This window comes from Rhopilema esculentum, chromosome 5 (genome assembly GCF_057945365.1).
Source record: "Rhopilema esculentum isolate cy_ngs chromosome 5, ASM5794536v1, whole genome shotgun sequence".
Taxonomy (NCBI): Eukaryota; Metazoa; Cnidaria; class Scyphozoa; order Rhizostomeae; family Rhizostomatidae; genus Rhopilema; species Rhopilema esculentum.
In genome coordinates, this window is record NC_142819.1 from 10,995,800 (window position 1) to 11,011,413 (window position 15,614).

At 35.9% G+C, this 15,614-nt stretch overlaps 1 protein-coding gene across 1 annotated transcript; it reads left to right on the forward strand.

The window, feature by feature from the left end:
• The first annotated feature begins 478 nt into the window (after positions 1-478).
• Positions 479-11,379, forward strand: LOC135689602 (nicotinate phosphoribosyltransferase). The gene is made up of 12 exons (XM_065206889.2): positions 479-990; positions 1,623-1,787; positions 5,741-5,789; positions 5,910-6,040; positions 6,783-7,092; positions 7,529-7,669; positions 8,207-8,291; positions 8,689-8,769; positions 8,926-9,028; positions 10,082-10,239; positions 10,443-10,550; positions 10,901-11,379. The coding sequence occupies exons 1-12, from the start codon at positions 762-764 to the stop codon at positions 10,976-10,978; spliced, it is 1,638 nt and encodes a 545-aa protein (XP_065062961.2). The 5' UTR covers positions 479-761; the 3' UTR covers positions 10,979-11,379.
• Positions 11,380-15,614: the final 4,235 nt, after the last annotated feature.

A 15,614-nucleotide genomic window follows, 5' to 3' on the forward strand; every position in this document is an offset into this window, starting at 1 on the left:
GGCTCATTTTTTAAAAAGGCAACGGAAACAACTTCGAGGTCTATTTGCTTAGTTTTGTAACATGACTTATTTCTAGTTGTTTAGTTGCTCTTTGGGTCTCCAGATTGTTTTTGGTGTTCTTCAGCTATTCTTTAGCATTGATGGTCAGTGTTTATGTCCCCATTCTTGTTTTATTTTTTCAAAAAATTTTCAATAAACGCTTTTCTATACTTGATTCGCCTCTCCAAAATTCGCCCCTCATTGAGCCAATAATTTAGTTTATTATATCAATTAATTCTCAAAGTTCGTGCACAATAAAGAACCATTTCGAGTGTTCCTCGAAAATTCGCTGCGCAAGAATATGTTTTATTATTTTATAAGCTGTCAAATATTTCGCAAAAAACATTTTGGCTGGGGCTAATTCAAGGGGGGCTTATTCGGAGGTGCGGGCTTGATCGAGGATACGCTGTTGTGTGTTTGCGCTCGGTGTAACTGTGGAGGAGGCTGGACAGACGCCGAGGGAGGCAGTTTGAAGCCGAAGCCAGTCCAGGAGGTGCTTCATAGTCATGGTATCATTGAGCGATAATATAAATTATTAACAAGGAATGTTCATAATTAAATATAGCTCATAATATCTGATTGCCCAGTCTTCTTCGCCTTTAAAAGAAGTCACCTTTCAGTTAGAAGTCACTTTGCTGCTGCTGATCGTTGGCAAGGGGGAGTAAAGAGATTCACTGCAGGCCGTGACTGTCATAAACGTACCTTTTTCTAGAAACCAAATCATGGCTTCGACGTGTTCCAGGAAACCCCAAAACGGAATTGTGCAAGCCATCCTTACCGATTTATACCAGGTATCTATGGCTTATGCATACTGGGAAAGTGGCAAACGAAATGAACATAGTGTTTTCGACTTGTATTTTCGAACAAATCCATTCCAAGGAGAATTTACAATATTTGCAGGGTTGCACGAGTGCATCAGTTACTTGCAGAATTTCAAGTTCACAGAATCGGGCAAGTATTAAAACTTTGCGATTTCCGAAATTGTAGATTGTGTTAGAGAATTATCGTGTTCCTTTGCCAAACGCAATGAGAAATCAAGTTTTTTTGAGTTCATATGACATTACGTCCAATATATCACTCTTCCTTATCATTGTAAAGTTCTTAAATCGCATTATATTTTGAAAGCTCTGTTGAATTGTGTAATCGTTTACTACCCCTTTTTGCAGTGACACATGATATTTTTTTTAAGAGTCTGAATTACTGACTGGTTTGTTCAATTTGTTTAGGTTATATCCTTTCATTGTGTTGATTTTCTCTTCGCTAAACCTGGACTTCTAAACATAAAAGTAAACATAATCATATCAAGTGTTGAATAAATTCTATAATGATCTTTTTATTACAATTTATGATTATGAACAATTAAAGAACGTCAAAACGAAATCACAGTCGCAACTGTTAAACTGAGATAGCAACATTTAGCTTTAGTCAAACTTAAACTTACAATCAATTTGATTAATTCTAAAAACATGCGAAATAAGAAACAAAATCATTTTATTCTAACAATTGTAGGCATGGGAGCTCTTCTCCACTGGGTTTCTTAATCCATCGCAAATACTTATGCTTATGTTTATTGCCTCTTTTAGATATTGAGTATTTACAAAATGAAGTGCTTCCTAAAACATGCAAACAAGAGTTTTTTGATTACCTAAGAAACCTTACGACTAAAGATGTGACATTGTATGCCATCCCTGAAGGCACTGTTGTATTCCCAAGAGTTCCATTGTTAAGAGTTGAAGGACCACTTCCAGGTAAAGTTACAATTTTTAATTTTTTTGTTTATGCTGTATTCAGCATACATTTTGATAGCTCTAGTAGGGCACGATGGTAATATTTGAGAATATTTTTCATTAAGTTGATTCAACTTTTATGGATGTTCTCCACCATTAGATCATTTCAAAAAATTATTGGGCACATGCCTGTTTGCAATTGAAGCTATGGAGCATGACTTTAAACCGTTATATTTTGTGTGCAAGTACAGTTGAATTACTTCCTGTGAGTCAAAATTAAGAAATATGCCATGCTAAGGAATGTGCTTCTGTTTGAACTTCTCAGCCATTCCTTGAACAAGATAGTCATTAATCGATTGTAACAAATAAAGTGTTAAACACAACAAGAATCGAGAAACCAAGAAAATCTAAAGGCAGTTTATTGGGCTATTTATTAGCTATTGTTTGTTTATTTTTGCGGGTCCTCAAAATTAGAGAAATGTATCAGGTTAGTATAACTGATCAAAAGCAAGTAAGAGACCTCCTTTGTTATGAAATGAAAAACTGAGTGTTTAAGAAATTTGATTCTTTGTTTTGGTAACCAATGAATGTTTGGACAGACTGCCTTTAAGGGGAATGGAAAAAAACTTTCCTGAAATGTAAATTTAAAGTAGAACCTTAAATATTTCTGTTTATGCACATTAAGGCCACCTTAAAGGCAACTTTAAGTCATCAATTAAGCTTTATTGAAATATTATATGGATAAACAGAACTATTTCATGCTGCACATTTACAGTTCATAAGATGCTTCAATTGAATATCATTTTATGAAACAACAAGCAGCTAGTATAGTGTCAGTGTCAGTATAGTATAGTATAGTATAGTTTAGTATAGTATACTGCTATCAGAAACATTCTTCAAAACATGAGGATGAATCAGATAAGATTAATGCAGGACCTGATAAGGTCGCCAAAGTATTGGTGATAGGATGTATTTAATATATTCTGTTTTGTCAGTTACAGAGTTGATTAGGTTCTGTTTTACTCGTCACTTCTCTTTATTGTGAATTCATATTTCTAAGAAATATAATTTTGCTTGTTGACTAAGATATATTGAATTTGTTCTATTATTCATGTTTGGTATTTTCACACATGGCTAAGATCATCTGCAAATACTGATGTAGTATATACATTATTTGAAATGGACACTCTTGGGTAATTTAGGTCGGAATATGAAATATACAGTTAGCAGAATTTTGAGCATAGCATTAATTAAGACTTTCTACATGAACTATTTTTCATGTTTTATGAGGTGTCAATAGTAAAATAAAGGACCGTGAAGACATAAAATAAAGTTAAATACAAATTACAGCAAAAATACAATATATGGTTCTTAAAGAAATAGGCAGACAAAAGAATCTGTTCATTCAGGCATTTGCTGGATATGAAAGATACAGCTTGAGCCATCCAGTATTGTCTTCTTTGATTGGCTATAAGCTGCTGATAGTTTATTAAATAAATCAAGCATGAATTTTTTTCTGGGAAAAACAAATAGTGTTCTTTAATGATGACATAACAAAAATCTATTTTTTAAATTTTTGAATTTTTCCTCTAACCTGAAAGAGCAGCATCAACTACCTCTAAATATGCAAAATCAGATATGGTCACATGAGCACAGCCACTTTTCCCATTAAACCTTTCTGGTTGAGTCTCTCTTCACAATTTTATGAAAAGAGCCAAAATAACAGTAATCCATTAGCAAACTAAATTATTTTATTGACAATGTTTTACCTAATTTTTGGCATATTCAACTGTTTTTTTGTGTATTTTGTGGTGTTTTTGTTTAGAAGTATTTTGTGGTGTTTCTTTAGGTTATGTCGTCTACATTCAAAAATTCAAAACTTTGATTTTTTATGATTGTCAAGCTGTTTCAATTACGTTGCTCACTGACTTGATTTGCGACATGGGAGTACTTGATTCTTATTTAATTGCAATATATTATTTTCGGAGAGTACTTATTTCCCAAATGTTACTAGACATTTGCACAAAACTGAGAATGTTTGTTTTTTTGCTGCTGGGGCATTCTGCCTGATTTATACCCGAAAGTGGCTCGATTAAAAAGATTATGTTTGTAAACTATTTTCGCCCGTAAATCAGTCAAGGTTCGCGTTCTTTGAATCCTTTTACCACATTATTAAGGTTTCTGTAATTAATTCCCGTTTGTTCATAACACATAGTTCGCAAAACCTCTTTTGTTAAAAAAATTAATTGTGCTTCCTGATATCTTTTTGAGGCGAAATGCGTTTATTCATATCAGAAGGCGCCGGAGCCATGGCCAAATCACGAATTCCCTTTCATTCGTTTTACGCAAGATAATTTCACGTGTAAACGGACAGGTTAAAAATGATAATCTCTTGTTAAAGGCCATCTTTAAGGAAATCAAGAGCAATGGCTCTACTTTGATTCCTGTGAAATTACACGTCGGTTTTCGGGACTCGTTTGAAATCATAAATTACTCTGATTGCTCTATTGTCGAGGTATTGTCATGCTTCTAAGGCAGGTGCATCGTACCTGGCCCTACTGCTGCATAGCCAAATGCGTTTGAGTTAAAGAAACGTATTGATCGGAGCATTAATGGATTACTACACCGTCTCACCGATGACAAGTTATTGCAAACAGACTAGTAAAATTGTACATCAAGTAAACATCCTTTTTTTGAAACTAAAGCAAGAATCAAGTAAACATCCCTGCACAATAAACAAACATTTGTTCACTACCTTTCCTCTAGCAACAAATTCTTTCTTTTTAAAGCGTTTTTTCTGTTCAAATGCAAGGCGAGCTTCTTTGCCCTTTTCAAATTTGCTTTTCAAGTTCTCATTGCAGTTTTGCAAATAAACGCATTTGCGTAGGTTTGTAATCGGTGCAATGTAGCCAAAGAATAAAATTGTCTTGAATTCGCTTCTAAGCCAAATTGTCTATCGCACCAGCTGTTAGAAGCACAATGGCTATAGATCACTGACAGCCCAGCCCTTAATTTTTTCTTTCAGAGCCGGTCTCTTTATGATATGCATATGCGTCCTACTCTCTGTGTCGAAAAGAAAGTTGCAATACTGCATTCCATATTTTCCGCTCGACTTTCTCATCGAGTCTTCTCAACCGCGTTCTGCTATGCAATCGCTTTTCAGTTATTTTCAAATAGCCTTTTCAAACGTCAGCTTTTGATGCTGGGAAGTGTCAACCCAAGAAATGCAGTTCCCCCATGGTTTGGAACTCTTTTATTCTGTTATTCCTTTATACTGCCTATTTTTCAAATAAAGGTTCTGCCATCATGTAATATGGCTTCTAAATTCCCTATTTTGAAAGTCAAACTATTTGACCAGTTACCAGTTTCTGTAGCTCAGCAAAGTGATGGCCAGAATGAAAAAACACCATTCTAACTGAATCATCTGCGAGGAAGTTAATTGAAAACTTAAACGTGTTAAACCGTGTTTATTATTAATATTGAAGAAAATCGCAACGTCATAGCGTGACACGTTTAAAAAATATTGTCCTGAAAAGATGTTAAAAAAGTGTATCTTAAATACGTTAAAATAAAAGGAAAAAACAATTTCCTAAACCAACTTAATGCATGGCACAATTAAAAACGGCTCATTGAATTCATTAAAGACCGTTAATTGCGATTTTATTCTTTAAAAATATAACACTTATTAGTTTAATAACATTCGTGTTAATGGGGATTCGCGTTATTCAGCGGGCTGCTCGAGGTTGGAATGTTGAATTTTAACAATTTGAATTCGACGAAATTACCCTCCAAAAGTCCCTTACTGGAACTTAAAAGACCCTCGATATGTAAGAATTTATGTTCAGCTCCATCTGTTTTCCAGTACATATTTAAAAATTCGTTCGCGCATTACGTCATCACAACCTTTCACAAACAGTACACTAAGTTGAATGCTGTTGCAGTATTTGAATGCGATTTGTTCAATTCTTTTGCAGTGGCCCAATTGCTGGAAACTACTTTGCTCAACTTGGTCAATTATGCTAGGTAAGCTTTCTCACTAAACTTCTTCACAATATGTTTTATTGTTACACTTAGTTTTTCATCTTTTATTTTTTTCTTTCGTCTCACAAAATGGTTTCACAGGGTAAAATTTTCTTTTTCCAGTTTGGTTGCAACGAATGCAGCTAGATTCAGAATTGCCGCTGGTAAGGAAAAAACCTTGCTGGAATTTGGTCTGCGGAGAGCACAGGGGCCTGATGGAGCACTCTCTGCCTCCAAGTATTGTTATATCGGAGGTAGGTTGTTTACAAAATCCTCCATTTACACAATCTATGCAACTTTTTGATATTATGTAAACAACGGTCATTATACATAACACGATGATTCACCTTGATTCACCTGCTCTGGCCAAATTCGATTAATCTGTAGATATCTTTCACAACTCCCTTGGTGTTTATAAACACGTACAAAATGGGTATAATTATGACCCTTTCTTGTATGTATGAATCATGCTTCATTAAAGAAATAGCAGATTTCCGTTTGCGTAAAAGGCAGAAATTGGCAGATCACTAGTTTATAGAGAGTGTTTAGCCATTTCATTGGTGTTCTTCAGGGACCATCTCTAGGTTTCTTGTTTTTGTTGAGAATACTTATAATGTAGTTCAGTGATTTGGTGCGAAGGATGCAAGTATGAGAGATTTGATTGTCATCTGCACTTGAGGTAAAATGAGTTGGTGAAATTACCTTCGCACAAGATAGGAATATCAGCTAATTTTATCTTTGTTATTTCAGGTGTCTGTTTCGTTATTTATTATGTGCCAAAAATCACTGCTGTTTAGCGTTCGTGATTCATAGTGTATTCATAGTGTGTAGACAAAACTTAAATTTGTTAACAGTTCTTGATTAGCTTCTGAATATATTCATTAATTCCCGTCTGAATATATTCGTTAAAACCTCTGAATGAGTTCTCTTAAATCCTCGTTAAATCTTCATGACTGAAGTCTATTTTTTTATTATTTCTTTTATTAATTGTTTCAGGATTTGACGGCACAAGCAACGTTCTCGCTGGAAAAAAATACGGGATCCCTTGCAAAGGAACTCAAGCGCATGCCTTTGTGTCTTCTTTTCTTGACAATGATCAACACCGTGTTGGCAAGTTAACGCCTAAAGATGGCGGTGAGGAGCGAGAACTGTTTCCTTTAGCCAAAAACTGGCTGGAGAAAATTGCCCCCGTTCTTGACATCCCAGCCGACCAAACGAGTAGAAGTGAACTTATTGCCTTTTGTGCATTTGCAGTTGCGTTTCCTACTAATTTCCTTGCGTTGGTTGACACATACAATGTTATCAGGTCGGTTGATTTCGTCTCACGTCATATCAGTTAGAAATTTTTTAAGGTCATAATTTTTGCTGATGATGTGAATTTAAAGAACTGCTCTACGTCAACAGCAGACTGTTTTTTGCAAAAGCGCCACATCGTTTGCCATCTTAAACTCTTTCTTGTTATTATCTGGAGAAAGCCAGGGCACTTTCCAAGATGTTGCGCAGTATTCTGTTATTAAAACTCTTTTCACGATGATGATCATCATGATGATCATCATTGTCTATTTTTTATTTTCTTGCCCTTGTCTCTTTTTTGTTTGTCAGTTTCAATCTGTTCAATCGTTTTCTACCATCTGATATTTGATTGCTGAGACTCATTAAACTCGTTCTAGCTAAAAAGTCCTTCTTTGTTCAACTGAATTATTCAGTTGGCTCGAATTGAAATGTTTTCACGTGTTTCCTAGGAGTGGCTTGCCTAATTTTTGTGCTGTTGCGTTGGCCCTGAATGATTTTGGTTACAAAGCTGTTGGCATCAGACTAGACTCGGGGGATCTTTCATATCTCTCACAAACTGTGCGCCAGAAGTTCGTTAACATCGGGGATTTGTGAGTGTTCTCTGTAATGTCTTGTTTTTCAGCGTAACATTTTATTTTACGTTATTTTACGTAAAATTTTGATAGGTTAGGTTAGGTTGGTATGATATATGGTGGTCATATCAAAATTTTCCTTTGGGAAAATGCATAGCTTGCTCAAAGTTCGTGCAAATGCCGTTGATTATTTTACGTTACAGCTTTCTCCGAAACGTATACAGCTTTCTCCCTACAAGTAATCTCTCTACAAGTACCGGCCGAAAAACAGTAATCTTCATTTTATTTATACCTGACTAAGTGACGAGAAGAGGAAAGCCAAGATAACAATTTTAGATTGGTTTTAAACCCTTTGAATCCTGTATTTCATGACTGTAAGTTATATTGTTTTCACTAAAGAAGAAATGATTTCATCATTTATGTTAATCAAATGTCATTTTAAGTCAGTTTAAGTTGTCATTGGGCATTGGGCAAGTTAAATTCTTCTTCCCTTTCATTAGATATTAAGTTAGATGCTAATGTGTGCAATCTAAATACACAGTCTTTCCCTTTCAGTACAAAAAATGAATGGTTTCGAAAGCTCCTTATTGTCGCAAGCAACGATTTGAATGAAGAGACAATATACTCACTGCAGCAGCAGGTAAATTTGTAACAATTTCACGTGCAACCGCTTTCAGAATAACACGTCAGCATTTTTGCATTCATACGCGAGCATATTGAGAATCACGCGTAAGCGTTTTTAGAATCACATGTCAGCGTTTTTAGAATCATATGTCAGCATTTTTGAATCGCATATCGGCATTTTTAGATTCAAGTATTAGCATTTTTGAAATTATACATCAGCATTTTTAGAATCACATGTCAGCGTATTTAGAATCAAATTTCAGCGCTTTTAGAATCACGTCTTATGGCTTTTAAACCCACATGTCAGCTGATTTAGATTGAAGCGTCAGTGATGCGTCAATCCACATGCTAGCATTTTTAGGGCCATATAATAGCCATATAATAATTTTAGAGACTTTTTGTTCATTTTTCAGGGCCATGAAATTGACTCATTTGGTATTGGAACGCACCTCGTTACATGCCAAAAGCAACCTGCGTTGGGGTGCGTGTACAAGGTAAATTAAAAACATTTTTTTGGGTCTTGAGAACATCTATTTACAAATGTATTTATTTTTGTTATCTTCATATTTTGATACTTGCCGACATTTGTGCTTCGTTAGAAATGGATAAATTCCGAAAAAAACTAATGTTTTTTTTGTTTGATCACGCAGCTTGTTGAGATAAATAGAGAAGCAAGAATGAAAATAAGCGAGGAAGTGAAGAAAGTAACCATTCCTGGCCACAAAGATGCATATAGACTGTACGGAGCAGATGGTGCGTAATGTTAGTTCTATAGTAGTAGGCAGATTGTTTGAGCTTGGAGGCCGTGGATTTGATATGACTGACAAAACAAATGCTACAACATTATATTTCTTTGCATCAATGTTATAAAAATGGCGTTTTGTTTTTTGCATAGGCCGCGGAAAATTTTGAAAATTATGTAGATAAATTTTTGAGGTGTCGATGATCACTGTTTGCTAGGCAGCGAAACCACAAAGAACTGTGAATGGTCTACGCAGTTGTGAGTGAAATACAATGATAAAACCCTGGTCAAACGATCCAACATTTCGCCCAACATTTTTCTTTTATGTTGGAATGTACCCAACGATAATGGTCAAACGATCCAACATTTCATCCAACATTTCACTCTTTAGCCAATTGCGCATGCGCAGAGTCAACAAAGTTGGCTGAGGTGGTCAAAACAATGGAATTGTTGGACGTCGGCAGCCAACATTTTTGACCTCAGTCAAATTTCGTTTAACATCGAAATTTGCGATGTTGGACGACCCAACAAGGTGGTCAAACGACGAAATGTTGGGCGAAATGTTGGGTGAAATTTTGGATCGTTTGACCAGAGCTTAAGTGTTTTTCGTGTGGCAGCTTTGGGAAAAAGTTTATAAAAAGTAAAAATTTATAGTGTAGTTGGGTATTACATCATTTCTTGTCAATTCCAAATGCAACGAACTGTAAAACCTGTACCTTAAATTAGAATTACGGCCCTAGCACATGCCCTAATGAAAGAGAATGCTGCAATTCACCCGCTAATAAGGACTGCTTCCAAAGTATCTCAGACCTACTCATAGTAGTGAATGAACATTTCTAACATATTCAGAGGCAGATTTCAGATTTTCAACAAATGTTTTGCAATTAAAACCTTTTAAAAGAAAATTCCCTTCCAAATCTTGAGTAGGCTAAATTGATATTTTTCTTCCGCCGGTGCAGTTGGTGGCGATTTCAACTCGCGCCGCTTACTGTTAAAGCACTGGTTAATGACGGATTTTCCCAAGAAATATCAGTATTCGAGATTTTTCTTTCTCTACTTTGTAGGAAAGGCCCTTGTTGACTTGGTCCAGACAGTTCAGGAACCGCCGCCACTTCCAGAATCGAGGGCTTTGTGCCGACATCCAATCGTCGAGTCGAAACGAGCCTACGTCAAACCATCGTCTGTCGAATCCTTGCTGAAGCTTTACTTTAAGGATGGAGAGGTACTGCTCTACTGCTTTTGCCCCCATTTCTCAACATGATTTTTATATAGTTTGGATTTATTGTGGTGCATTTCCCGATTTCAGTGCTGATTTTTGGCAGACCTACTTTTGTTTAGACATTTCATTCTTGCCATGATTAGCGAGTGTTTGTTATTTGAGGAGAACATGGGCGTTTCTTCTGAGAACTCTACCTCTCATTTCAGGTCCAGCAGAAGATGCCCTCGCTGCATGAAATCAAAGACCACGTGAAGAAATCGCTTGCTTCAATAAGAGTCGATCACTTGAGATCGCTCAATCCTACTCCTTATAAGGTTTGATATTTACTCATTTTACATTTTTACTCCGTTAACAAAGCTTCCTGAATTTAAAGGAGATTTATATTCCTATTTTGATTTAGAAAAAAGTATTTTGTGCAATTATTCGCATGGTTTCAGCACTAGCATAATTTAAGTAACTTATGACGTCATACATCGGTTAAGAAAAATGAGACTGACGCGGCTCGTCTCGCCCGCTTGCTATACAGATTGCATATTGTTGACTTTTGGTAGGTTTTATAGCGGAAATTTAGATTCGAATGTTAAGTCGCGTATAGGAATTAAAATTAGGTTTAATTATGAGCAATAAGAGCTTTCATGGTATCTAAAATTTTATGATTTTGCAGGTGTCCGTCTCAGACAGTTTGTACAACTTTATGCACCAGCTATGGCTAGACCATGCACCAATTGGAGAATTGTCGTGATTCTGTCTAAGGAATGTGGTAGGATTTGCATGGACGGCTGTTAAGGCGAGAATTTTTTTGGCTTTCAGAAAAACAGAGGGAGCAGAAATTCGAGTTTTGTGCCTTTCAAGATAAACAGACAATTGTTTGATTAAATTTCACGTTGGGTAACGAAATTTGGTGGTTAATATTGATGGAATTTAGCTGACCTAGATCCCGATCAATAAACTGCGTTATTTTTATGACACGAAGCACAGTTTACTTACTGACATTAAAGCAAGATGTTGCTGCTTTAAAGCATTGGGTCTGACTATCCCAAGCATACTATTGTCAAACTAACAGCTCATTTAATAATTTGGCGATTCTTTATCACAAAAGGAATTTTAGATTTTTAAAAAAGCATAGCCCTTGCCTTCGTCTGACTTTAGACTTTTTCTGTAATGAATATCCTTTTTCTGTGATGTGATGAAACTACCCTTTGTCACGTTGAAACGTGGATCAGTATAATCATGCGACAGTGTTTATATCTCAAATTTAATGTATTAAAATAAAAGAGTGTCTGATTATATTTGATAATTACATGGTGGATGCGCTCTTTCCATTTAATTTCTATCAAAATTATTATCAAAGTCATTTTCGATATGAAAGGCAAGTAGCCAAAATAAAACCAAAATACTTTGCAAATTCCTTTTCAGATAAAGGACTTCTGCTCATTCTGATTGTTCAAGTTTGGGATGCCTTTGTGTTTTGTGAATGGATAATGTAATAATTGATTTACCTATACTAAGTGTTAACCTATAAGTAGAAAGCCAGTTTAATACCCTAACCATTTTACTATCGATTGTAAGTTAGCTATAATTCATGATGAGAAATTCGAGCACATGAGATTGTAAAAGTACGTTGTCTATGTATAACGGAAACGAAGGGGACTTAGTATGCTGCCTTGGCAAACACAATTTCACATGTTCCGAGCTTCAGATTAAAACTAATTGATACTGACTTACTGTATGCTTTTATGATCGTAAGACTGAAACCAGTTTAGAGCGGGTTTTTCTGTAGTAGAGCGGTTTTCTGTGTCAGACCTTTGTCTATAAACGACACAAGTTTCGGATTCTGTCTTTATAGATTGTTTATTGGTCAAGGAACCAATCAAGCGCAAACTCTTTCTCTCGCAATTCGTTCTATCCACAGCTGCATAGAGATTTCTGCTTTCCTTTACGTCATTATCAAACTTTTATACTACAAGGAATTTTATACTACTATGATCTGTTTTTGCTTTTCCGTGTTATTTTCCGTGAGAATTCGGCAAATTTACCATCATTTGAAAAAGAAATATTTCCATATTCTCTTTTTTATCTTCTTGAAAGTTTCATTTGGGAACTTTTGCAGTTTCTGTACTTTTCTTGAAGGCTTGCTTGAAATAGGTTAGAATCACTTAGATGCTGAGCAGAAATTTTTCGAGCAATAATGCATCAGGAGCTTTACTGAAGCAACTGGGGCTATAAATCTTATGAGAGAAAGTCCCCTTTGCACTATAAAAATTATGTCAATATTTAGTTAAAATGTGAAAACCAACTTGTGACTAACTGAACTTAAAAAGGGTTGTTGTGAGGATAATTTTTTTTAAAGATCTTGAAGCTAATCAATACAGAGGCGTCGTGGCTAGTGACTCTTAGGGGGGGGCACAGCTTACAAATTTTCCGACAATGGGTTTAAATTAGAATTATGACGTCATCTAGCGCATGCGCATTTTTTTAAACGCAGCAGCATCCCTTTTTCCTGATTTTAAGAAGTTGGTCAGAGAAAAGCCAGCGTCCGTATTCGAACATCATAAACAATTGGATAATCATAATCATCAGTAATCAGTATCTGTGATGAATAGTAAAACTTGCAATAGGACAGATAATTGATATCGTAAGAATCTAAAATAACGAACTGGGCGATTTTAGTGCATCAAAAATCTCCTTAGCAATTACCGTATTTACTCTAATATTCCCGCTGCGGGATTAGCGTTTCAACCTAACATAGAAAGGCGGGATTATTAGAGAGGCGGGTATATTGGAGAGGCGGGATTATTTTTTCAATGCCTTGAAGTCTAGTTTGAGGATGTTCTGTCGAACTTTCAGTTACACGATGCTACGTTTTATATCAAGTCAGTACTCTTTTGTGCTTGATTGAAGGACCGTTCGAATAAACAGGAGGTGGACATTTTTCTACATTTTAATACAGTAAGGGGTTATTAAAAAATGACCTATGAGAAAAGTAAAAAATGAACCAATATATGGGGGGTTAAAATTAAATGGGGGCTGGGATATTTATTTTCACAGACAAGACAGAGCAGAAATTGTACTTTATAGACAGTAGTACGAAGTCAAAGAATCGAACGTCTTTTTATGCTGCGAAACTTGGATGTTTGATAAACTTGCAAAATAAGACAGCTCTCTGCCCTCTCCCGTCTACGACACTATCACATGATTTAACCCATTCACTCCAAGCATAAGTTTCAAACTTTGGTTTTGAAGCCGATACAGAGAGTGTAAAGAATTGCAAATAGTAAAGAATGCCAATTGGGAGTTTCAATCCCGCATGCGGGATTACTGGGGAGGCGGGATTATTCTTACAATCTATGAGATACAAGCGGGATTACTAGAGAGGCGGGAATAAAAAAGAAGCGGGAATATTAGAGTAAATACGGTATGTTTCAGCAAACTAGCCGATTACTTCGTCATAACTGCGTGTCAGTGAGTCAAGCTCAACATTAATTTAACCCCTTTTGACCCACTGTTGATAACAGCCAGTTTTTTACACACTTGAGCTTTAAAAAAGTGCACTCGCATTTAGTAATACCACGAGTTTCTTTGTCTTCAACAAACTTTTTCTACTTATATCTTCCTTCTTATACAGAATAGTTCCTTTGAACTTGCTTGCTTTTTTATAAACTAGAAATATCATCTTGCCGAACAGATACAAAATTTCCAACAAATTGCCAAATGATCGGTGATTTGAGGTCCTAATGCACTCCCACCCCCCCCCCCCTCCAGCCAAGACGCCCCTGAATGCAAAAATTATTTTTTTAACCTGGACCATTGTACTCGGAGGACTGTCATATGCACTATTTATGTAGTACTTAGACAAAAGCAACTGCACAACAGCTTTCAGTAACTTCGTTTAAAAACGAGCACCCCACACTGCGAAAACACCCCCAGGGAGGGGGAACTTAACTAGGAAAATGACAGGGGTGTATGGCAAACCGTTTTGCACCCTGACCCTGTCCCGTTAAGAGCATATCCTGTCTCATTAAAAGTATGCAAAAATACTGCACAATAGAGCCAAATTTTACCAGATTTTATGGTATCTACCACTAGCTAATGTCACTAAAGCATGCTTTTTCTACGAATACCCTAAAAACAGAGTAAGCTATTCTTGCATATTTCTCGTTTATAAATTTCCTTAATTGTTATACCCAGTCCCAGATTCTTGATGCTATTCTTGATACCCTGTCTCATAATTTGCACCGGAAAATGATACCCTGTGGCACATCCCATCAGGTCCAGTTTGGGAGTGGCCCCCCCCCCCGGGCATAACACACGCCAAGCCCAAGGCAATGACCTTGCCCTACCAACCGTAGAATTGAATTACAAGAAAAAGTCTATTGTCCTTAACGGCGTCAGGATACCCTACTAAAAAACTCCTTCAGCGAAAGCTGCAAAAATGGGTCTTTGAAATCTACACAAAATATGCAATTCAAATCCCACACAAAAAACCCCTTTCGTGCCAAATAATGCCTTACTATGCAATAAAAGCAAAGAATATCGTGTCATCTTTATCTTTTTTCGTTTATCTCTCTTTTCATTGTATCATTCTTGTATCTTGCTCTTGCGAACCTCATAATTGACATTGTGAAAATATATGAAATCTGAATTTGAATTTCTTTCTCGATATGGATGGATGCTGCAAATCACAAAAAAGCGCGAAAGAAATTTTGTGTGGTGTTTGTCACATGATTTCTTTTGTTGAAAATATTCTTGCCATGAGATGAATTTTCCCGTATAATGTCCAATTTTCAAGAGAGCAACCTACATATATGCATACACATGCATACACACGCACATATATCATACATAGATGTTAAAGCAGGTTGACTACAGTGGCAGTTTCGGTTCAGTTTCGTTCATCTACCAATCAATCCTAAATACAATTTTGCATAATTTATGTACAACTATTGATTTACAAAAAAATATACAATGCTAAGGGGAATACACTTCTAAGGAAAAAACTTATATGATTGTATTTAAGATATATGCAGCATAAAGGTTGATGTGGACCTGCTGAGATACCTATCATTATTACCCTAAGTACTTTTGGTGAAATATATAAATTGTCAAATACAATTTCTATCGAAGGCCCTTTATAACCATATATTTATAAAGATTCTATTTGCAAAGCAAAGTTAAAAATAACAAAATTGCCCATGTAGTATTACTTCCAAACGAAGAACATTCTTGTAATTGCAAGCATTACTAAGTTTCCTCTAATTTAATGATTTTGTTATGATGCAGAAAATTTGAAATTATTTAAAAGCGCCAAAAAGCAATGAAGCAAGTTGAAAAGAAGGGGGCGAATCAGTGGGAGCGAAAGACACTTTGCGGCGATTAGA